Source organism: Caenorhabditis remanei, chromosome IV (assembly GCF_010183535.1).
Source record: "Caenorhabditis remanei strain PX506 chromosome IV, whole genome shotgun sequence".
NCBI classification, from domain to species: Eukaryota; Metazoa; Nematoda; class Chromadorea; order Rhabditida; family Rhabditidae; genus Caenorhabditis; species Caenorhabditis remanei.
Genome location: NC_071331.1, coordinates 25,023,455 through 25,047,143, shown reverse-complemented (window position 1 = coordinate 25,047,143; position 23,689 = coordinate 25,023,455). Strand labels below are relative to the sequence as shown.

At 39.1% G+C, this 23,689-nt stretch overlaps 5 protein-coding genes across 5 annotated transcripts; 2 read left to right on the top strand and 3 right to left on the bottom strand.

Moving 5' to 3' along the window:
• Positions 1–77: 77 nt before the first annotated feature.
• Positions 78–594, bottom strand: GCK72_016197 (uncharacterized protein; the record flags this gene model as incomplete). Its single annotated transcript, XM_003091946.2, has 2 exons — positions 78–467; positions 556–594. 2 exons carry the CDS (start codon positions 592–594, stop codon positions 78–80), a joined length of 429 nt encoding a protein of 142 aa, XP_003091994.1.
• Positions 595–2,075: 1,481 nt separating this feature from the next.
• Positions 2,076–3,242, top strand: GCK72_016196 (uncharacterized protein; the record flags this gene model as incomplete). Its single annotated transcript, XM_003091957.2, has 2 exons — positions 2,076–2,248; positions 2,342–3,242. 2 exons carry the CDS (start codon positions 2,076–2,078, stop codon positions 3,240–3,242), a joined length of 1,074 nt encoding a protein of 357 aa, XP_003092005.2.
• A 1,097-nt stretch (positions 3,243–4,339) lies between these two features.
• Positions 4,340–5,537, top strand: GCK72_016195 (uncharacterized protein; the record flags this gene model as incomplete). Its single annotated transcript, XM_053731380.1, has 2 exons — positions 4,340–4,418; positions 5,113–5,537. The coding sequence occupies 2 exons, from the start codon at positions 4,340–4,342 to the stop codon at positions 5,535–5,537; spliced, it is 504 nt and encodes a 167-aa protein (XP_053586152.1).
• A 793-nt stretch (positions 5,538–6,330) lies between these two features.
• GCK72_016194 (uncharacterized protein) lies at positions 6,331–8,363 on the bottom strand (the record flags this gene model as incomplete). Its single annotated transcript, XM_053731379.1, has 5 exons — positions 6,331–6,501; positions 6,814–7,005; positions 7,059–7,232; positions 7,886–8,178; positions 8,234–8,363. 5 exons carry the CDS (start codon positions 8,361–8,363, stop codon positions 6,331–6,333), a joined length of 960 nt encoding a protein of 319 aa, XP_053586151.1.
• Positions 8,364–10,944: 2,581 nt separating this feature from the next.
• GCK72_016193 (uncharacterized protein) lies at positions 10,945–16,866 on the bottom strand (the record flags this gene model as incomplete). Its single annotated transcript, XM_053731378.1, has 10 exons — positions 10,945–11,065; positions 11,908–12,266; positions 12,930–13,068; positions 13,116–13,218; positions 13,590–13,848; positions 13,905–14,259; positions 15,112–15,250; positions 15,295–15,725; positions 16,356–16,729; positions 16,828–16,866. 10 exons carry the CDS (start codon positions 16,864–16,866, stop codon positions 10,945–10,947), a joined length of 2,319 nt encoding a protein of 772 aa, XP_053586150.1.
• Positions 16,867–23,689: the final 6,823 nt, after the last annotated feature.

The window sequence follows — 23,689 nt, the reverse complement described above, 5'->3', positions numbered from 1 at the left end:
GGAAATTGTACAGATTTTCGATGGAATTTAGAATTTTTGCGACGACAAGAAAATTTCGAAAAAAAAATTGCAAAAATTTAATACTTGTACTTGGTGGAGTAATCCTTTGGTGAGATGACGAGACCCCGGCCCTTGCGTGCTCCTCGATAGACGGTCTCAATGATATCGATGAGCTCCTGTCCGTCGGTGACCGCCCAGTTGATTTTGTTGTTGTTACCAGTTCCCAAATCGACCATAATATGTTTGTTTCGGAAGAAGAACATGACGGTACACGGATCGTACAACTCGTACATCTTATTGAAATCCGGCACTTTCGTAATGTCGACGAGATAGACGACGGCGAAGTTTTTGACTTTTGGCGCGATTTTGAAGAGTGTCTCGTCCATTTGCATGCATGTCGGATCCCAATCGTGTCCGAATCGAACGACGACGACGCGGTCCTCTTCGGCTAGGATGGCTTGATCTACCTGGAAATTAATGGGTTATTTTGAGAATTTTCTCCCAAAAAAGACAGCGAAACGCGCTTCCTTTCGAATTTTTCTAAAAAATACAAACCTGCCATCCATTCTCCAAATGGGGGAGCATATACGACATGGTTGCGTAGTTTTGGACGAGTCGTTGACGCGGAAAACCTGAAAAAAGTGCATAATTATTATTATTTGATGGTTTTTAAGCGAAATTGAACGAATTTGATGCGAAAAACAAGCAAAAACGGCTGGAACAACGAAAAGAAGAGGAATTTAGCGATTTTCGAAAAGAACAAAGAGTAAAATGTTTATTTTTGTCATTTAACTTGGGATGTTCAATTTTTGGATGGAAAACTCGAAAAATAATATTGAAAAAAACCGAAAACAGCTAAAAATGTCATTTTTATCGGAAAGAGGGCACTCAGAACCCCAAAAATCTTCAATTTTCGAAACATTTCAGCTGGAAAGCGCTTGCTTTTGAAGGTTGTGTGTCCGGAATCGATTTTTTCTCGCTTTGGGTCACTTAGCACTACTTTTTATGGAATTTATTGATAGAAATCATCATTTTGACAGTTTTAATGAAGTTTTGATGAAAATGAAGCAAAAAACGTTAAAAAAACGGATGGAACTACGAAAAACTCGGAAAATTATCAACTTAGACTGAGAGAATGAGTTTTAGCCGAAAATCGCCGAAAACTGCATTGATATTAATAATAAATGTGATTTCGGCACTCAGAAACCATCAAATCCTTAACTTTTGATACATTACAACTGGAAAACGCTTGCTTTTGAAAGTTGTGAGTCCAGAATCGATTTTGGTCATTTTTTACCTATTTTTAATGGAATTCATTGATTAAAAGTATTCCTTTAGCAGTGTCGATGAAGTTTTGATGAGGTTTTGGTAAGAAATAATACGAAAAACGATAGAAAAACAACAGAAAAACGCGAAAAAAAGCGGAGAAAAATCGACTTTCGTAAATGCGGAAGAGCGGCTAAACAACACGCGGTGCGGGATTTCGGAGTGTCGTAAACACTCTCACAGAGAGAGGGAGTAGAGAATTCAGAATGTCTGACTGTCTGCGTCTCTTTCTTACAGAGATATCAAAAAGTGGTCAACTACAACGTAGTAGAGAATTTTACGCTGAAATTTTTGTAGTTGACCATTTTTTGATAACTCCGCCCACTCTTGAGATATGCACCTTTAAAGAATAGTCTTCAACGTCCGCAAACGTTCTATACATTTACTGTTCTCTGTTCTCAGACTTCACTTCACCAAATTCACTACATCTCCTTTGTGTTAAGTTGTTTTGTACCTTTTTAAATTGAGAATCGTTAATATAAGTATCGATTGAATAAATTGCGCTTTATCTTTTCTATAGTATCTTCTGCAAATTTGTTGAACATTCTATTCACACATAAACGAATGCTACAAATTACTCTTCTATTCAAATTGTCTGTCAACATCGCCTCTGCCCCTATGATTCTAGAAAACCTTCTGGCAAATCAAATAGAGAGACAGCCTCATTTCACCCTGACATACATCCCTCTTAGCCTACACCGTCGACTGTTCACCTCCAATCCTCTTGTCCACAGAAATCAATTATTTAAATGGACTGCTTCTTTGGTTACGCAAATCGATCATTGGTTCGAAAGGAGCCTACTTTTCCATTCTTTGGTTACTCAAATCGATCATTGGTTCGAATGGAACCTACTTTTCCACTATTTCTACTTCCCGAAAATGCTATCATCAGTGTTCTCAAAAACATGAATTTAGCAGAATTGTAAGTTTATCACATATTATGGGTGTCCTTTAATTCTAGGGATCTTAAAACCTGAAACCCATTAGTAGTAGTAAACGTCATGATTCATTTCAGGTTCTTCATCTCCACTGTCTCAACAAAATCTAAGAATCTCGTGGCATCACTGAAATTAAGAGCCGAGTGTGTTAATATCAGAATTTCTCGAGCAATTCGTCTGGCTGTGTACGTTGGAAGAGCCCACTTCAATTTGTTCATTTACAATGATGCAAATGGTCAAAATGGTGAATCACCCGCAGACATTACTCTCCCAGTTGCTGCTACTTTTTTAGGATATCAAGGCTCAACAATTCAATTAACAACTCCATTATTAAATTTCCACAATTGGTTGAATTACATTCAGTCTGTATTCTGTTGCACTCTGCCACCGAAACTTGTTTTTGATCAAGGCTGTGAGAGATTTGATTTTTCATTGTTGAAAGATGCAATTGGAAATGTCAATTGGCTTATTCTGTTTAGCCAATCCACTGATATTCAAGAAAAGAAGATTTTGAAATATTTCAATGCCCCCAAAAATTTGTATATGCGTAGAAACCCATTCGAGGAAGCAACCTGTGAAATTCAAAAAATCTTTATTCAAAACTTCAAAACAATTGGATTTCAAGACGCTTACACATTAGATGATATGTTATTGGTCAATAGTGAAAAAGTCGAGTTCTTCATTCCGACAACTCAGAAACAATTCAACCGATTTCTCAAGCATTGGATCCGTGGATCTAATCCGAGACTTCAAGAAATGTCTCTTCCAATCGATGAAACCGATTTCGTCCACGGAGAAATCTACTTGAAAGGAATCAGATGCATGGAAATTAGTGAAGAGACAAAAAGAGATATCCTTCAAAAACACAGACTTTTAAAAGGTATGGTACAAATTAGACGGCAGGATGGTACAACTGCAGTGACTGCGACGAATGATGCGGGCCGTAGTTTGAAGATTCATCTAATAGTTTTGCACTGAAAACTCCATTGACTTTAAGAGTCCTTTTCACAATTGGTTCCCTTTCTTCCTAAGTTACTGCATTTGCGATGTCTGTTCATAATCTTATTCACTATTACAATATCTTCTGTTTTCACCTTTTCTGTACCAAATTTACTGTTTTGTATTTGTTGAAATTGAATAATAAACAATAAACATCACCTAATGAACATCGATTAAACGAATTGTTTGACAAAATTTTTAAAGGAGGACTGAAATCATATTTTTTATTTCAGATTCTGATACTTCAGAAAATTCTGAGCAACTTTCATCATTGGAGCATGTGCTAAAAATCGCTCTGAACGCCCTAAATTCACGTTTTCCCGGCTCAAAATGAGCTATCTTTCTTCTTTTTTTCGATATAAATTGAAAAAAGCAAGAAAACGAGAAATCGAGAAATAAAAAGAAATAATTTTGTCCGAGAGGACTACACGGGGCAAAGATTTGCGTGGGAAAACTCTTCCACCTAGGCTCCTTTTGAGCCGAGAAAACGTGAATTTAGGGTGTTTAGAGCGATTTTTAGCACATGCTCCAATGATGAAAGTTGGTCTGAATTTTATGAAGTATCAGAATCTGAAATTAAAAAAATACAACTTCAGTCCTCCTTTAAAGTTAGGCACCTGGGAGGAGAGAGGGCAAAGAAACGAGAACACTCTAGCTGTCTGCGTCTCTCCCTCTCTCTACACTAATCTTTGAAAACGCGTATCTCGAAAGCGTGAAGAGCTATCAATTAGTGATTTTAGGTTCAAATAGTATTGCCCTGCTAGTTTCCATATCACCGAGCCACAACCCGTTCCCTGTCCACACGGAATTCTCATAATTAGTATTTCCCTTCCAATTTCCTTCTCAGTGCACCTCAACATACAATAAATTTACTTTAGGTCCTCTCCCATCTCCTCTCCTCATACCGAATGTTGTGTGTGTGTGTGTGCATCGTTCGGCCGGATTAGATAAGACACTAATTGCTAGGGAGGGCAGGTGGGGGATGTGGGAAGAGACCCTGGGAAGGCTCACCGATCGATTTGTCTTGGATACCGCATTAGTCTCCCCCTGTCCGTCGTAGAGAGTGGTGAGCGACAATGTCTTCATCGATCTTCGATTCTCCATTCCCTGATGAAGTGGATCCTCGAATTGAAGGATTCACCGCAATGGTTCAACGTGAGTTCAGCTTTTCCTATTGTCTGCTCAAAGAAAAAATGGAGAAGAGCGACGCATACAGCTAGAGCGCTCTCGTTTCTCTGAGCCTCTTTTCCACCGCACATATCTCCTCAGGGTTTGGTGCTATCAAAAAGTTGTCAACTTGTAAAATGTAGAGCTTAAAATTCTACACATTTTACTAGTTGTCAACTTTTTGATAGCTCTACACCCCTAGGAGAAACGGGCGGTCAAAGATGAGGAGAAATGCAGACAGCTAGAGTGCTCTCGTTTCTCTGTGTATCTCTTTAACCGCCCGTATCTCCTCAGGGTGTAGAGCTATCAAAAAGTTGTCAACTAGAAAAATGTGGAGCTTAAAATTCTACACATTTTACAAGTTCACCACTTTTTGATAGCTCTACACCCCGAGGAGATACGGGCGGCCAAAGAAGATGAGAGACGCAGACAACTAGAGCGCTCTCGTTTCTCTGCGTCTCTCCTCCCAGGTGTCTAACTTTAAAGGCGCATATCTCAAAAGTGTAAAGAGCTATCAAAAAGTTGTCAACTACAAAAATGTAGTCCTATTTTCGGTCTATTAGAAAAATACAAATTCGGGACAGTTGGGACAAAATGTAACACCAAGGGGACATGTCAAAGTTGGGTGTTTTTTCACTTCAAATTTGAAAAATCAACGTCAGAACTAAATACTTATTTTCAGGTTACTTGGCTCATAGCAAATCGTCCAACCAGAAAAAGGACCATTGTTACGATTGCACTTGGACCGTTCAACGTTTGGACACTCTTCAAAAAATGACTGCGGAATACGCTGAGATGCGTAAGACAGACGACGATTTGATCGAGTGGAACACGCTGATTCTCGAGTTGGTTAACAAGACCGAGCAGAACATCTCGTCTCCACCAAAAAGAGCTCGAGTCGAAGAGAAGGATCCTCTGATGCAGGAGCAGGAGGCGAAGGCGGCGGAAACTGCGGCGTTCTGGGAGGATGATCGTATCGAGTGTGACTTTGATGATGCGAGTGAAGAGTATGAGGATGAGGAGGAGAATCAGATGGAGCAGGACGGAGATGAGAATCTGGAAGACGCTTCTGACACTGACGTCAAAACTGATCAGAATCCACAGTAATCCATGAATCATCTCTTAAATGACGTGTTTTTTCTACCTACATTCCAAATTTTGCTCAATCCTAATTCCAATCAAATCATGTTCCAACATTTCATGTCTTTTTCTGTTTTTCTAATAAAAATTATTGATTTTCAACTTTTTTTTTCGAACGGAATCGATAGAGTGCATCAGAGGTTGCATCTGTCATTGTGTGCACGGTCTCTTCCAACTTCCATCGCATGTATCTCCTCAGGATTTATCGCTATCAAAAAGTTGTCAACTAGTAAAACGTAGAGCTTAAAATTCTACACATTTTACTAGTTATCCACTTTTTGATAGTTTTACACCCCGAGGAGATACGGGCGGTCAAAGGTGAGGAGAGAAAGCTAGAGCGTTTCTCTGCGTCTCTCCTAACCTAACTTTAAAGGTGCATATTTCAAAATTCTGAAGAGCTATCAAAAAGTTGTCAACTACAAAAACGTAGTCCTATTTTTGATCTACCAGAAAAATACAAATTCGGGACAGTTGGGACAAAAGGTAACACCAAGGGGACATGCTAACGTTGGGTGTTTTTTTTTCACTTTAAATTTGAAAAATCAGTGATAATACAAAATATTTTATTTTGAAATGCATTTTATGAAAACAAAAATATAATCGAATGATGGTAGATCACAGTGTTGGCCAAATAGGATAAGTGTGTCGGAGCTCGCTCATTCGATCATTCGTTCTGTAATTGCCACATAGATACATAGATAGATAGGTCAAACAATATGTGTTTTATCATGACAACAATTCATTCTTCCTAAAATATAAATTAAGCGTGCAAAACAAAGGAACTATAGAGACAAGGGGGACACTTACCATGCTCCTGATGGTGGAAACTTTGGAGAGCACGTTTCGCTGTTTCGAAGAGAGAAGAGTTGGCGGTGAGGAAGTGGAGAGAGTAGATGAGGGCAAACATTGGGAAGATTAGGAAGAGGTACTCCTGGAAATGACAAAATTAAAATACAAAAAAAGTTTTGGCTCAATGGGGATCGAACTCTTGACCGAACGCGCATAGGCGCAAAACGCAACCGCTTGAGCTACGCGGCCGGATACGTGTCTACCCACTCCGGCTTGTGATAAATGTGGGTTTTTGCGCTCTTACTTTTGGGTCTTCAACTTGCAACAACCATAACTTCCCAATGAGTGAAGTTATCAAAAAGTTGTCAACTATCAAAATAATCAGCATAAAATTTTACATATTTTCTCTGTTGACAACTTTTTGATAGCTAACAGTTATGAGCAGATAACGCACCCTTCTTGCAGCTGAAATCTCCTTCTGGCTCTCCAAGTTTCTATCGAACAGGAAGAAAATAAAGAAGAATACGAAAAAGAGTAACAATAGGGAGAACGCGAATCGGCATGTCCGGACGTTCTCTCTGATTTGATAGCGGCAACTGAATACGTAGTCGTTGCGAACAGAGTGATTCTCGATGCGTTTGTTGATCTGAAATTGATCAGATTCTGAAATTTTTGAAATCTAATTTCTATATTACTTACCAATTCCAAAACTTTAAAGAACAAGGAAAAGATTGCGGAGAAGACGGCGATAATGACAAACCACGCGTTTCGTTGCATATGTGATTGTCTTGTGTATTGGCAACCGTGAAGATCCTCCGAAGGGAAAGTGAGACTGAAGCAGAACGCGATGATTTCTGCACCCATTGGGATCCACTGGAAATTGAAAAAAAATTGAAAAAAATAGTTCAGACATTGATTTCTCAAATTTGAAGTGAAAAAAAAACACCCAACTTTGACATGTCCCCTTGGTGTCACATTTTGTCCCAACCGTCTCGAAATTGTATTTTTCTGATAGATTAAAAATAGGGCTACATTTTTGTAGTTGACAACTTTTTGATAGCTCTTCACACTTTTGAGATATGGCCCTTTAAAGTTAGGCACCTCGGAGGAGAGACGCAGAGAAACGAGAGCGCTCTAGCTGTCTGCATCTCTCATCTTCTTTGACCGCCCGTATCTCCTCGGGGTGTAAAGCTATCAAAAAGTTGTCAATTAGTAAAATGTGTAAAATGTTAAGCTCTACATTTTATTAGTTGACAACTTTTTGATTGGAGTAAACCCTGAGGAGATATAGGCGATGGAAGTTTGGACAGTCCGCGTCTCTCCCTCTCTCCGCTAATCTTTGAGCTTGTGTATCTCCTCGGGGTGAAGAACTATCAAAAACTTGTCAACTACAAAAATGTAGTCCTGATCTTAATCTACAAGAAAAATACAAATTCGGGACAGTTGGGACAAAATGTGACAGATAGGGGACATGTCAAAGTCTAGCAATTTTCAATAATCGGAAAAAACGGCGGAATCCCACTTACCATAACCCCGCACAAAAGTTTAAAAATGATTGGTGCCTCATTGTTCTCATAGTCCTGATAGTTTTGTGATGCGTAGAATCGCTCAACCACCAACAAGAACGGAAACCAAATGAATAGCATACAAAGTGAGTCTGGAACGGAAGTGGAGAACGCACATTCGTCGACGGGTACAGTACCCTTAGCACCGTAACTTTGAAACAATGCGAGCGTGGAGCGGAGTAGGAGATAGACGTCGGCAGCCATCACAGCCATCGTTTGATTGATCATTATTATTTTCATATGAGTGTGAAAAGCTGAAATTTTAGTTTTTGGGGTTTTAGATTCAATATTCCAAATTTCAGAACATACCCGAGCACTTATTGAGAAGATAGAGAAGAAACGAGTTGAATGCGAACGCTGCCGTACAGATTGCCAGGTGCATTGAGTGAATGGCAAACGTCGCTGAATCAGACGACTCCTCGGGATCGGTTAGTTCCATCTGGAAATCTTTTAATTAGGCGAAGGAAAGAACGATTGGAAGTGGCACAGTGCAAAAAAAAAAACAAAAAAAGATTTGGCTCGGTGGGGGGTTCGAACTCGGGAGCGATCACGCATTGGTACAAAAGCGCAACCGGCTGCGCTACGCAGCGGACAAGATAGTTACACCCTCGGGGTTGTGATAAATGTGGGGTGCCGTTTAATTTTTTGTGTTCTTATCTACTTTAACTTTTCAATTGTTCGATGATTGATATGGGTCGTGACATATATCATTGGAAAGCGGAAAAAACGCTGATTCCAAATATATATTCAGTTTTTGCCTTCAAGTTCTGGTATTCGAGAAAACGAGCGTCAAAGTTTCGTACGTCAAGAGGACTTGTAAGGGGTGTAAAATTTGACCCCATTTTCCTCGAATACCAGATCTCAAGGACAAAAACTGAATATATATTTGAAATCAGCGTTTTCTCAGCTTTCCAATGATATAAGTCACGTCCCATATCTCCACACTGAGTTCATAAGCTTCCCTAGTTAGTGAGAGGACTACAACTGCGGCGCTGTTCCTTTTGAGGCTCCACCCACTTTTCTTTGTTGGGGGGGGGGGGGCGGAGCTCAAGACACAAATATCTCTGATAACAAAATCTCGAAAAAAACATAACAAGACAGTCACACGTCACAGTTGTATCTTGTAACTTCTTGAGGCTTCGTTTTGATGAATAATCAGATATCGATATGTAGTCTTTGTTATCTAGTGTCTAGCTAAAATGTGAAATCGAAAACAAATTCAAAATCACACCAAAAATCTTGTTAAAGGGAAAACGAAAATGAAAATTGGCTCCAAGAAAGAATGTGATATCTATAATTATAGCCGAAAGGCCAGGCCAGGCAGAGAGATTATTGAATTACGCGAATTGAATTGTGAATTAAGAATCACCTGGTCACCTGGAGCAGCAAATATTTGAAAAGTGGGAGGGGAAATGATATGAAGATAACTTATTTGACATGATACATGTTTTTTCTCGAAATTCAAAAAAAAACAAGTCATTAGATAACAAAAATAACAAGTCTGAAGGATTTCGGATTTCCATGCACAAAACTCTCAAGAATAATCCTTAAAGAAGGTGAGAACTCAAACAAAAAAAAATATCAGCTTAAAGTTCGGGGGGGATTCGAACTTCGAACCCACGACCCACCGCGACCGGGTACAAAAGCGCAACCGGCTGCGCTACACAGGCGACAAATGTGTCACCCACTCGAGGCAGTGATAAATGTGGGTTGCTTGCGTTTTCACCTCCGGAAGCATCAGAAATTCAAAATATATATCGAAAAAATCCTTCCGGTTCCTGGTTTTCCATATAAAGACAATAAGCCATTCTGTGTTTTTTCTCGCTTCAAATGATTCTGACTCTTTGATTCAGAATTCAATATCCACTCAAGCAAGAACTCACAAAAAAAGAAAAAAGAGAAGGAAAATCAAGAATTAAAGAGAATTCCTTTCTAGAACTAGCTAGTTGGGTGGAGAGGAATGCGTCAACTAGTTTTCTCTCTTTTTCTCTGCGTCTCTCTTCTCTCTCTCTAGAAGCGAATACATAATGAAGAAGAGGTCGAAACGAATAGTGTGAAGGAATGGAGGGATTTAGAGAAAAAACGGAAAAGAAAACGTGAGCAGCTCCTGAAAAGAGAGAAGGAAAGAGCACACTTGGTTAGGAAAAGGAGAGAGAGAAGAAATGTTATTGAGAGCAAGAAGAAGGAGGAAATGTTTGAAATTCATTTTAAAGGAGAAAAAAGAAAAGAAAAAACAGGATGATAAAACATCAGAATCGGTTTGAGATTGTGTTACAGATGTCTTAAATTGCTGTAAAGTGCCTAAAGAAAGACCTAAAGAAGCTGAGAACTAAACAAAAAAAAGAAAAAAAAACTTTGGCTCAATGGGGGGTCGAACTCCTGACTCACCGGGCGTGGGCAAAACCGCAACCGGCTGCGCCACACTGCTGATTACGTGTCCACCCACGCGGGGTTGTGATAAATAGGATCCCTCTCACTTTTTTGAAGCTGTCGAGTCTACTCCCGTGGCGCCGCTACTCACTTTCAACCACCCGTATCTCCACTACGGTAGGTGCCTCAAAAAAGTTGTCAACTAACAAATTGTGCAGAATTTCAAGGTCTACAATTACATAGTTCAAAATGTCTCTTTATTTTGAACGGTTGTTGTGAAAAACGCGTTTTTCCTTCACACCCTTCACGCCAACCAAAAACGCGTCAAAGGTGCGCCAGCGATTCCTGCAAAATGCGTCAAAGGCGCGCCAGTCCTGACCGCATCTCAATGAAACAAGGTGATACAGTAGTAGTCCTTGGCGCCATAAAACTAATAAACTTCAATTTCAGATATGTGCAAATTCCAGCCAATTTCTATTGCTCCTGCGTCATCAGAAAAATTGCAATTCATTGACATCATTTATATACGAGTTCAAGGTCAATATTGTCGTTAGGGAAATATATATGTACAATACTCATTTTAAAGCGTGAATGATTTTCGACAAGAAGTTAGTACTAATTTTGAGAAAGGAAAAATTACACATGAAAATTTATACAAGATCATCGTCGGACCAGTGTTGTCCGTTCTCGGGGTCCCGAACAATTTCTTTGAATGCATTGGAGTCGGTTTCGTTTCTTCCAACCGACGAGCTGGTTGGTTGTCTCGGGAGTCTGAAACAATAAAGATATTCGCCTCATCTCGGACTAGGAGAGGTCAAGAGGTGTGGAGATATGAAATGCGTTATATATCATTAGAAAGCTGAAATCACGCTGATTCCAAATGTATATTCAATGTTTGCTCTTGAGGTTTAGTATTCGAGAAAAATGGGGTCACATTTCGACAAAAATGAGAATTATTACATCTTTAACACGCGAAAATTGCGGAAAATAGTAATAATTGTACAGTTTGCCCATTTTAAAACAAAAGTTGTCAGAAAAGCGTCCACGTCACGCCAGCCTTGAAATATCCAGGTTTCTGGCTGAAAAATCGACAAAAAACACTCATTTTGACAAAAACGCGACCAAGGCACGACAGTTTCTTAAATTCTGAATTTTCAGCTTAAAACTTGACAATTTTAAAACAAAAGTTGTCAGAAAAGCGTCCACGTCACGCCAGCCTTGAAATATCCAGGTTTCTGGCTGAAAAATCATCGCAGATTACTCTGTTTTCCAAGTTTTGTGTTTAGTGCAAAATGAAAACGCGTTGAAGATGCCCAGCTTCCAGATGGTCGCGTTTTTATCATTTTCGGTAAATAAGATTAAAACGAGTGATTTTTGTCGATTTTTCAGCCAGAAGCGTGGAAGTTTCTATGCTGGCGTGATGTGGACGCGTTTCGAGGGAAATACCAGACCTCATTTTTCTCGAATACCAGGGCTCGAGGGCAAAAACTGATAATATATTTAGAATCAGCGTGATTTCAGCTCTCCAATGGTATAGGTCACGTCCTAAGAATCCATGATCTTCCCTAGTGAGCATTTTTTCAGTCTGGCGCACCTCCGACGCGTTAACTTACATTGGATCCAAAAAATCGAGATTCTTGTAGTCATGAGTGATCGCTTTACTCGACGCGAACTCCAATTCATACACCGCCATCTGTGCCTGATCGACCACTGCGCCCGTCGCTATCGCCGCCATCAAATGCTCATAAGCCGGAATGACTTGACGGAAATTCAGCATATAATCGGCCTTCATTCGATGGAATTTATGAGTTTCCACTGGAGAGATGAGATGTCGTGCGGCCGTCAACTTGTCCAATATCTTCTTGCACTTTTCGTTATTTTTGAGCCGCGCGTACTCGCTGAGCAGGAAACAGTAGGCCGCTAGAATGTGTGGGTGCTCGTCGATGACTTCTTCCAGGAGTTGATAGAGTTCCTGAATCTGACATAGGTGTTCTAGAGGATACTTTAGAGAAATGTAGAGGTTTTTGGAGAGAGAATGAGAAATTTGATTAGAAATTCACAACTTCTTGCTGAAAATGTCTGTAAATCCGTTATTTTCTTTCTTTTTTGACTCAAAATTTGAATTTTTGAATGTAAATTCACAGTTTTTGTCTATTTATCAAAAATTGATATTCAGATTGAAAATTCTAGGAAGTAGTTAGTTTCCAATATATTCCAATCTAAAAACCTTAATTTCGAGCTGAAATCATCTGGAAATGATAATTTTCAGCCATAAACTTTGAATTTCCATCATTTTTAGAATTTTTTCTAAACATTAGTGACAATTGGAGCCATTTTTCGGTTTTTTTCAGCTCAAAATCATCAACTTTCAATAAATTTTCTGTGATTTTCCTAGTTGTAATTGACTTTTTTTTTCAGATTTTCTTCTGAAATTAGTTATATTCAGTCCATATTCTGACCATTTTTCTCAAAATCCGTCATTTTCGGATTTTATGAGAAAAATGAGTTTTTTGACTTCTAACTATCGGAAAAGTGAAGTTATCATTGAAAAAAAATAAAAAATTAAGGCTGCGAATCGTCCCGGAGCCGTTTTTCTCTCACTCTAGCCCTAAAATCTTCGTGTAACTTCACTTACTTTTGTCTCCTGATTTGCATTGTTCGAATCGAGATTTTCATCGTTGATCAGAACGTGTATTATCAATAGCTTTGCATACACATTCTTCGGACTATTGTGCAAGAACTTGGTGGCGAAGCTTTTAGCCAGACAATGAGTCCTGGAAACAATTTATTTGAGCTATATAACAATGGGAAGAGAACTCACTCTTTTTTTTCCAAGAAATTGTCAATTATTAAACGACATAGATCATTGCTGGTTGGCATCGATTGGAAACATTCTTCGAGAAATCGGAGAGTTTCTTGACGGTCTGGAAATGTTACAGATAGATATAATAGGTTTAGATGAAATGTTTTATTTCAGAACATGTCCAAAGCGGTCCCGCACGTAATTCTCTTAAAGCTCATTAATTTGGGCTGAAAATATATCAAAAAGCCGCATCACGGCAAGTTCTATGTATGTGACCTGCTACGGGTCGGATGGCTGGTCGTTAACGTACCGTGGACCGGGATAAAGCCCAGTCCACCCGATTTTTCAGCACAATAATTGAGAAGTTGAGAATTTTCAAATCGCCATCCGGCCATTATTATAACAGAGACTTTTTTATAAAAATTCCGAACAAGTCTCATTGTATTGTCAGTTTTCGCTGAAAATTTCCAGTTTCCTGACTTAATTCCTCACATTTATCCGCATTCGCTTCTCCTTCCGCCTTAACCTCCAACGTTCTCAAGCAATACGCCTTCAAATGAACCGCAAAAACGTATTGATCCGATCGTGGCGCCGCGCATTTCATGGCTCGATTCGCGAAAGCCCTCGCCATATCCAAATCCATTTGATGTACCATAAACCCATTGACAACATATGTCTCCACTCGATGAGGCCATTCTGTGTTGAGTGTAGTCGCCAGCTCCTCGATGAGCGTCTCATATTGTGCGATATCCTGGAAATTTTCATAAGATTTATTGCAGAAACCGCACGAAAAAGAGATCCACGTACCCCGATACAAAGAAACGCGAGCAAATCCATTCCGTCAATCCAAAGAGGGTCATTGGCATGGGCGGTACGAAGCAGACGACGTGCTTCGTCTCTTTTACCGATTCGATAATTCAGACGAGCCATCGCTGTGAGTACTCGAGGATTGTGATGGGACATCTTCTCAAGGCAGGCGATAGCATCGTAGATATGCTGCTTTCCGACGGATTCCATAGATTTCAGCCACCAGAAGACGTCAGATCTCTCTGTACCAAGGAATTGATCAGAGAATCGTTTGACGAGCGTCGCGTCTCCTTTGCCTTTCAGAAGAACGGACATCACTGGTCCGAGAGAAGAGGAACAGATTCTGGCGCTGTTTCTGGAAAAAAAACATTAAGAATTGCGATTTTCCGTATCAGCGTAGCACGCTTCTTACAACCGCGCTCTACCAAAATCCCCTTGAAAAATGTCTCTTTTTCTCTGAGTCTCTCAATTTCGCACACAATTTCCTGCGATTTCGGTAGAGCGCAGTTGTAAGAACTGTGCTGAGCTAATATGAAAAATGCCGAAAATTCCTAATTTTCAGTTGAAAAATACGGTTTTCTCGTTGAAAGATCCCGAAAATGCAGTAAAAATCGTGAAAATTGAGATTTTAAAATAAAAAAAAGGATTTTCCGGATGAAATTAGAGAACAAATCGCTGAAATCTGTGATTTTCAGATGAAAAATTGGGATTTCAGGTTGAAATTAGAGAAAATGACTGAAAATTGGTATTTCAACACGAAAAATTGAATTCGGATCAAAATTGTCGGAAATGATTTCGGAAAATCGGCATTTCCAGCGAGAAATATGACATTTTAGTGAAAAAACTGGGGTTTTCCGGGAAAAATCAAATTTAAATGTGGAAAAAGACTGAAAATAATCGTTTTTTTGTGAGAAAATCGATATTTTCAGACTAAAAACTCTGGTAAAATCGCGAAAAATCGAAAAAACAGGCGGAATACCTCTAAAATCAGCTGAAAATTGGCATTTTCTAGATGAAAAAAAACCAATTTTATCAAAATGTCAGCAACCTTTCCGAAAAAATGAAGCCAATTTTTCGAAATTTTCCCGATTGTGATGTGAAAATGCCCATTTTAGCTCAAATTCAAACATTTCTAGCTGGTTTTTTTTGGTTTTTCTCCTCGATTTCAGCTAATTTGACCAGAATTTCAGCATTTTCCTCCACATACTCGTCTGGAAGTTCATTATCACACTGTTCCGGGACTGCAGTACTCAGCGGTTCTTCTTTCTTCAGTTGTCGCTTAACTCGCTTCATTTCGCTCAATTTTTGCGGTGTGTACGTCTTACCGCGCACATGTTTGAGAGCTTCTGAAATTGTGATTTTTTTTAAATTCCAGATTTCCTATTCTAACCGTAAGCCTCTTTCAGCTTATTTGTCTTCTGAAGAGTGCGATACAAACACATCCACGTGAAATCTCTGTCTTCAATCTCTCTAGGTGTCTCAACCACTTCATCCTCCTCATTCCCCTTTGGAAAAGAGAGGCTTGGACGGGAAAATGGTGTTTTATTTGGGAAAGTTTGAATGATGGTCTTAAAAATTGCATTCGCTTGTGCGTATCTCTTCGTCTTATCGTAGAAATTGCCCAACTGATGAAACACTTCGAATTCTTCTGGATTCTCGGGAACAGTCCAACGGGTCGAACTTGTACTTTGATTGGTAATCTCGTAGAGCAATAGCGCGTCTTCGGCGTACGCATGGTCTGCTAGAATTTTCAGATGTTGCCATAATGGGATCGGTCGCCGCCATTTTATCTCCGGTCCACCTTCGCTATACTTGAAGGATCTAGAATTATATTTTAGATTTATGGGTCATACGTATTTTCTTTTTATATGTTTTTCATGCTGGTGTACTCTCTATTAGCCAGTGGTGGGCGGGGAGTGAAATAAGTGACTCTCCCCGTGGCGGCAGCGGCCACAGCGCGGGGGAAGAGAGTGCAAGAGAGCGCGCCCCACCATTGCCGACAGCGAGAGACGCAGACATTTCTCCTCCCCCCCCCCGTGGATTTTGGACTCGCGCCCACCACTGCTATTAACCGAGAATTTTTATTACAACTGCGCCCCACCGCAAACGAGAGAGAATCGGCGAGAGACGCAGCGCATTTTTTTTCTGGCGCGAAACAGATTTTCCACATTTTTAATCTACTTTTACAAGTTGAAATTTTTTTGCAAATTTTCGAGAGAAAATTATGAAAAACAAATCAAAAATTTTGAAATTCTGTTTCGCGCCAGAAAAAAACTCTGCGTCTCTCGCCCATACTCTCTCGTTCGCGGTGGGGCGTAGTTGTAAGATGGGGTGGGCTGCTAATAACTTATGAAAAATAATTGCGTGTTGGGAGGAGAGAGAAAATCGTACAGATTTTCGGAATTTAGAATTTTTGCGACAGGAACATTTCGAAAAATTTAAAACTTGTACCTAGAGTAGTTATTTTCGGTTTTCACGGTATTCAAACCATTGCGTGCTCCTCGATAGACGGTCTCAATGATATCGATCAGCTCCTGTCCGTCGGTGACCGCCCAGTTGATTTTCTTGTTGTTTCCACTGCCCAAATCGACCATAATTTGTTTGTTTCGGAAGAAGAACATGACGGTACACGGATCGTACAACTGGTACATCTTATTGAAATCCGGCACTTTTGTAATGTCGACGAGATAGACGACGGCGAAGTTTTTGACTTCTGGCGCGATTTTGAAGAGTGTTTCGTCCATTGTAGTGCTCATTGCATTTCTCCCGTGCTCAAATCGAATGACGACTACCCGATCTTTTTCAGCTAGAAGCACTTCAGAAACCTGGAAAAGAAAGCGTTATTTTGAGAATTTCCCCCAATTTCGTTGAAAACGATGGCGAACCTCGCTTCATTTCGAAATTTGTTAAAATAAATACAAACCTGAGAAGCTTCCGACAAATCAATCGGACGACTCGTCATGAGGCGTGGTTCTGGACGGGTTGAAACCTGAAAAGTGATGATAACTATGATAATTTGATGGTTTTTAAGCTAAATCCAACGAATTCTATGAAGAACAGAGAGTAAAGTGTACACTTTCTGGCATTATACTTTGAAAATTCAATTTTTGGCTAGAAAACTGGCTTTATCGAAACGAAAACGTGGATTTCAACGAAAAAAAGAGAAGAGAATGAGCTTCAGCCGAAAATCGCTATAAAAACCTGAAAAGTGATGATAACTATGATAATTTGATGGTTTTTAAGCTAAATCCAACGAATTCTATGAAGAACAGAGAGTAAAGTGTACACTTTCTGGCATTATACTTTGAAAATTCAATTTTTGGCTAGAAAACTGGCTTTATCGAAACGAAAACGTGGATTTCAACGAAAAAAAGAGAAGAGAATGAGCTTCAGCCGAAAATCGCTATAAAAACCTGAAAAGTGATGATAACTATGATAATTTGATGGTTTTTAAGCTAAATCCAACGAATTCTATGAAGAACAGAGAGTAAAGTGTACATTTTCTGGCATTATACTTTGAAAATTCAATTTTTGGCTAGAAAACTGGCTTTATCGAAACGAAAACGTGGATTTCAACGAAAAAAAGAGAAGAGAATGAGCTTCAGCCGAAAATCGCTATAAAAACCTGAAAAGTGATGATAACTATGATAATTTGATGGTTTTTAAGCTAAATCCAACGAATTCTATGAAGAACAGAGAGTAAAGTGTACACTTTCTGGCATTATACTTTGAAAATTCAATTTTTGGCTAGAAAACTGGCTTTATCGAAACGAAAACGTGGATTTCAACGAAAAAAAGAGAAGAGAATGAGCTTCAGCCGAAAATCGCTATAAAAACCTGAAAAGTGATGATAACTATGATAATTTGATGGTTTTTAAGCTAAATCCAACGAATTCTATGAAAAACAGAGAGTAAAGTGTACACTTTCTGGCATTATACTTTGAAAATTCAATTTTTGGCTAGAAAACTGGCTTTATCGAAACGAAAACGTGGATTTCAACGAAAAAAAGAGAAGAGAATGAGCTTCAGCCGAAAATCGCTATAAAAACCTGAAAAGTGATGATAACTATGATAATTTGATGGTTTTTAAGCTAAATCCAACGAATTCTATGAAGAACAGAGAGTAAAGTGTACACTTTCTGGCATTATACTTTGAAAATTCAATTTTTGGCTAGAAAACTGGCTTTATCGAAACGAAAACGTGGATTTCAACGAAAAAAAGAGAAGAGAATGAGCTTCAGCCGAAAATCGCTATAAAAACCTGAAAAGTGATGATAACTATGATAATTTGATGGTTTTTAAGCTAAATCCAACGAATTCTATGAAGAACAGAGAGTAAAGTGTACACTTTCTGGCATTATACTTTGAAAATTCAATTTTTGGCTAGAAAACTGGCTTTATCGAAACGAAAACGTGGATTTCAACGAAAAAAAGAGAAGAGAATGAGCTTCAGCCGAAAATCGCTATAAAAACCTGAAAAGTGATGATAACTATGATAATTTGATGGTTTTTAAGCTAAATCCAACGAATTCTATGAAGAACAGAGAGTAAAGTGTACACTTTCTGGCATTATACTTTGAAAATTCAAATTTTGGCTAGAAAACTGGCTTTATCGAAACGAAAACGTGGATTTCAACGAAAAAAAGAGAAGAGAATGAGCTTCAGCCGAAAATCGCTATAAAAACCTGAAAAGTGATGATAACTATGATAATTTGATGGTTTTTAAGCTAAATCCAACGAATTCTATGAAGAACAGAGAGTAAAGTGTACATTTTCTGGCATTATACTTTGAAAATTCAATTTTTGGCTAGAAAACTGGCTTTATCGAAACGAAAACGTGGATTTCAACGAAAAAAAGAGAAGAGAATGAGCTTCAGCCGAAAATCGCTATAAAAACCTGAAAAGTGATGATAACTATGATAATTTGATGGTTTTTAAGCTAAATCCAACGAATTCTATGAAGAACAGAGAGTAAAGTGTACACTTTCTGGCATTATACTTTGAAAATTCAATTTTTGGCTAGAAAACTGGCTTTATCGAAACGAAAACGTGGATTTCAACGAAAAAAAGAGAAGAGAATGAGCTTCAGCCGAAAATCGCTATAAAAACCTGAAAAGTGATGATAACTATGATAATTTGATGGTTTTTAAGCTAAATCCAACGAATTCTATGAAGAACAGAGAGTAAAGTGTACACTTTCTGGCATTATACTTTGAAAATTCAATTTTTGGCTAGAAAACTGGCTTTATCGAAACGAAAACGTGGATTTCAACGAAAAAAAGAGAAGAGAATGAGCTTCAGCCGAAAATCGCTATAAAAACCTGAAAAGTGATGATAACTATGATAATTTGATGGTTTTTAAGCTAAATCCAACGAATTCTATGAAGAACAGAGAGTAAAGTGTACACTTTCTGGCATTATACTTTGAAAATTCAATTTTTGGCTAGAAAACTGGCTTTATCGAAACGAAAACGTGGATTTCAACGAAAAAAAGAGAAGAGAATGAGCTTTATAGCAGAAAACTTCATTTGTACTGTAAATTTATGTGATTTTTGCACTCAGAAACCCAAAATGTCAAATTTTGATACATTTCAGATGGAAATTGCTTGCTTTTGAAGTCCCGCATGAATGTTTTCGTTTGTGGTCATTTAGCACTGTTTTTAATGAAATTTATGAACAGAAATTATCATTCAGACAGTTTCAATGAAGTTTTTGATCTTAAAAACTCGAAAAATGATCAAAAAACGACCTAAAAACGGCAGAACAAGACTGTGCGCTGGTACGCACCCAAATGACCCAAGGGATTGCTGACGCGTTAGCAGTGCAAGTTCTTACTGTAGCCTTAAAGGCGCATAGAAAAAAGCAAAAAATTTTAATACAGTATTTCAAAATTACTAATCAGCCGCGGCAGCCGTTTTCTACCGATTTCAGTGAAGTTTTGGTGTTTTTTAGAAATAAAATTTCGAAATTTCAGGGGGCTCGATTTTTTTTTCTTAAATTAAACTTTACCCTAATCTTCAGGCTTAGGAAAAAGGACCCGAAAAGATATTTTCGTCATAGTTTACATTTATGATATTCAAGCTTATTGTCTGAAAACGGGCTTCTATTTGTTTCATTCACAGTGTGTAGTTCAATAGTGGGGGCCTGATGTTCTATGATGGGGGGGGGGGGGGGGGGGGTCTATTGTTTAATAATGGGGCTTTAAAGTCATAAAGGGGTGACTGATATTCAATGATGTTCAAACGGTGGGGGCTATCAGTGAATAATTCTAGCTACAGATTAACAGTGAGAATTACAATTCCTCTCTCGGTGGGGTTGTTCTAGGGGGGTGGGGGCGAGAAGTCATGAATACCAAGCTCTTGACCAATCGTCCCCCACTTTGTACTGATGGGGGTCTGTTATATCCGTGAGGATATATAAACCAGGCATAGCACCCTAGTTCATTTGCTCTACTTTCATTTGCTCTACCCCTGTTCTATACAAATCGTTTACGGCTCGATCGCAGAAACGCAACAGTGGCGATCAGGATCACTAAAGAACGACAAGAGACTCAAGAAGAGAACCACCAACCGACCACTAGAGAAACCAAAGGATAAGACAATGGTAGAAGAAGCTCAAGGTATGAATGTTCACATTTCGATGGATGAGGTGCTGAAGGCATTGGCCGACGAACGATTGAAATTGACGACAAAGACAGCCGAAGGAGCAGGATCTGGACTCGTGGATTTGATTTCAAGTAGAATTGCGAACTTTGAGTATGAACCAGAAGAAGGTCAGGCTTTTGAGCATTGGTACTTGAGATATGGAGACACCATTACGGGTGAAGGCGCTGATTTATCAGATGAAGCCAAAAGAAGACTCATTTTGAGCAACATGAACCAAAGAGACTACAACTATTTCACAAATATAATCCTACCCGAGAAGACGAGTGAGTTCAAATTTGAGGAAATTGTGAACAAGTCAGAAAGTTAGACGTGACAACGGTGTCACGCTAGCTTCTGTTAAAAAGACAACAAGCAAAAAGATGAAAATCAATAAAACACAGTTTTCTAGATAATTACTATTTTATTAGTAACAATCACTCAATTATCTTATCGATAATTGATACAAAACTAGCGAGAAATCAAGGAATTTGTCTAGAAGCTTCCCTAAGCACGGTATTCCAAACAGCAAAATGGAATTTTTCAGGATTTTTCTTACTAGAGCAGGGAACTGGCGGTGGGAGGGAGAGGATCGATTTTTTCGGCGCGCGGACTCGAAACGGACAGTATATGACGCACACATTTCGTCCTTAGCTAATATTCTTTTGGAGTCCCGAGCGGGCGCGTATATGGTCCGTATTTCGTCGCTGGCCAACTACCTGTGTCACCACTCGACCACGGATGGCCGCGAGGGATATTCAGGTTATTTGGGGCGAAACACAGCTAAATTTGGCTGGAAAATCGAGTAAATCACATGTATTAAGTTTGCATTTTCAGACTAGAATATCTGGATTCTGGAGGACATTCAGCAGTTTTTGAAAACTGATTTCCCATTAAAATTTGATTGTCTTTCGATCCTGCTAGGTCTCGTTTCTGAACTCCACGGTCAGTTTAGACCATTCCCTAGTAAATCAAGTTTATCTGGTCTCCAATCATCGAAAACTAACCTGGTCCAACTTTTGTAGCAGTTTTTCTGATGGCACTTCTGAAAAAACTGATGCCTCTTCTGAAAATATTAATGCCCCCTCTGAGAATTTCGATGGCCCCTCTGAGAATGAGGGTCAATGTCCCCTATGAGCATATAAGAAATGACCCCTAAGAGTATCAGTGAAATGCCCCCTAAGATTTAGTGACCCCTCTGAGTGAATGCCCCCTATGAGCACGATGCCCCCTGGCCCAATGCCCCTTGGGAGTATGGGCCGAAAATTCTGTTTTTCGGCTCTTGTGCTTTTGTTTCGAATTTTTCTCAATTTCTGCAACGACAGTCTGATAGATTGGATCAATACCTATCATTTAAGCACAATTTGAAAAATTTCTGTCGTCTCAATGATTTTATCGGGCTCTTTTTTCAGTTTGAAAGAAAATCATTATTTTCATATTAAAAATCGCGAGAACGTGGGTCTCCACGACGGAACAAGTCTTCGTCGGATCTGGAACCCAAGCTAATGTGAAATCCCCGGACTTTCCTCACTACAATGCGGACAACTGTTTTTTTACTGTGCCCACGTTAAAAGGTCCCGCATTTTGCTGATCTGCGACTCAATTCGCAACGTGCCAAGTTGTGTGCAAATGCGCTTCACTGAACTTCCGGTTTCGCGGGAAAATTATTTGAATTCATATGGGGAAAATTTGACCCTGTGACAACATACACAATTCAATCCGTCCGACTCCAGAACACCAACAAAACAATGCATGCGGTATAATCTCAGGTATTTTTTCGCACTTTGCCCACGAAATGGGCAGCATGGCCCAGAGAAAAGGGCCGCGGCGCCTGCCCTACGCCGGCACTCGTGCCGATTTTGAGGGCCCCATGGCCCATTTCGTGGGCAAAGTGCCGAGATTTGGTCCAACGAGCGGCATTCCTCTCCTTTCGCTCCTTACCATTTAGCACTATAATTAACCAGATTACACATTTTTGTACTTTTCTACTATTTATTTATTCATCAAAATTAAACACAAAATAGTAATTTCAGTAATAATGGGGAGTAATAAGATAAAATAAACCTAGAATTTGTCAAACTTTAAAATGGGGAATAGGAATACAGGAGAAGAATATAATTTTTAGTAAAAGTTACAAATATACAAATTAAAGCGAAAAATCTAAAGTAAATTCGAAAATTAACAGAGACGAGCAGTGAAGTAGCCGAAGCGCATAGTTGATGATGATGCTCGTATTGTTGAATTTATTTCTCGTTAAGCTGAAATTTGTCAAAAATTGAAAGATAAAAGAAAAAAAGAAAATAAGTAGCGTTTTACCTGTTTTATCGGCGGATCTGTATAGATTGTCTCATATTCTAATTGAAAAAAGTAGCATAAAATAGAAGGACGAAAGAATTGAAAAAGAAACGAAATAAATTAGAAAAATCGTGGTGAAAAATCAGCGTGTGCTGTAGAGCGCGATTTCTCAACTTGTGCCCACTTCGGGCCAATGTGGTGCCCAACCGGGGCCAAACAGGTGCCCAACTCGTGCCCACATCCAACCAGCCTCTCCTTTCGGCAACCAACTCTCCAGCTTGTGCCCAACCCGCGCCAAACTAGTGCCCACTGGGCCATGTGGCCCTTTTTGAGGGGAGTTTGCCCTATTCAATGGCCACATGGCCCTTTTAACATTTTCACTGCCCAACCCTCGCCAAAAAATACCTGAGATTAATGAGTTTTTTCATAAGTTTTAATATCAATAGACCCCTCATTTCAGCTGCAAAACATGTTGCAAAAAAGTTTCGCTCAATCACGAGTGCACAGTACCCTGCACGAGGAACGAGCTCGCAAAAAACGCGAAACGCGCACAGCTTTCAAAATTTCACCCACTATCTGCGTATCTCTAATTCGCCTACTCTCTCGCAAAGTGATAAAAAATCAGCATAGTTTTGAGATTTTCTGATATTTACATCATCAAAAAGACATAAAAATCAAAAAACAATGTCTCTTGAAAGTCGGCGATCAGAAAAAATCAGATTTTTACAATTTTCGAAATTTTTGAGAAATTTACAAAATCAGAGGTTTTACACTATTTTTTCTTCATTTTATTTGTTTTTTTTTGTTCAGAAACCATTTTCCGACATCGAAAATTGAAAATTCAGCTGA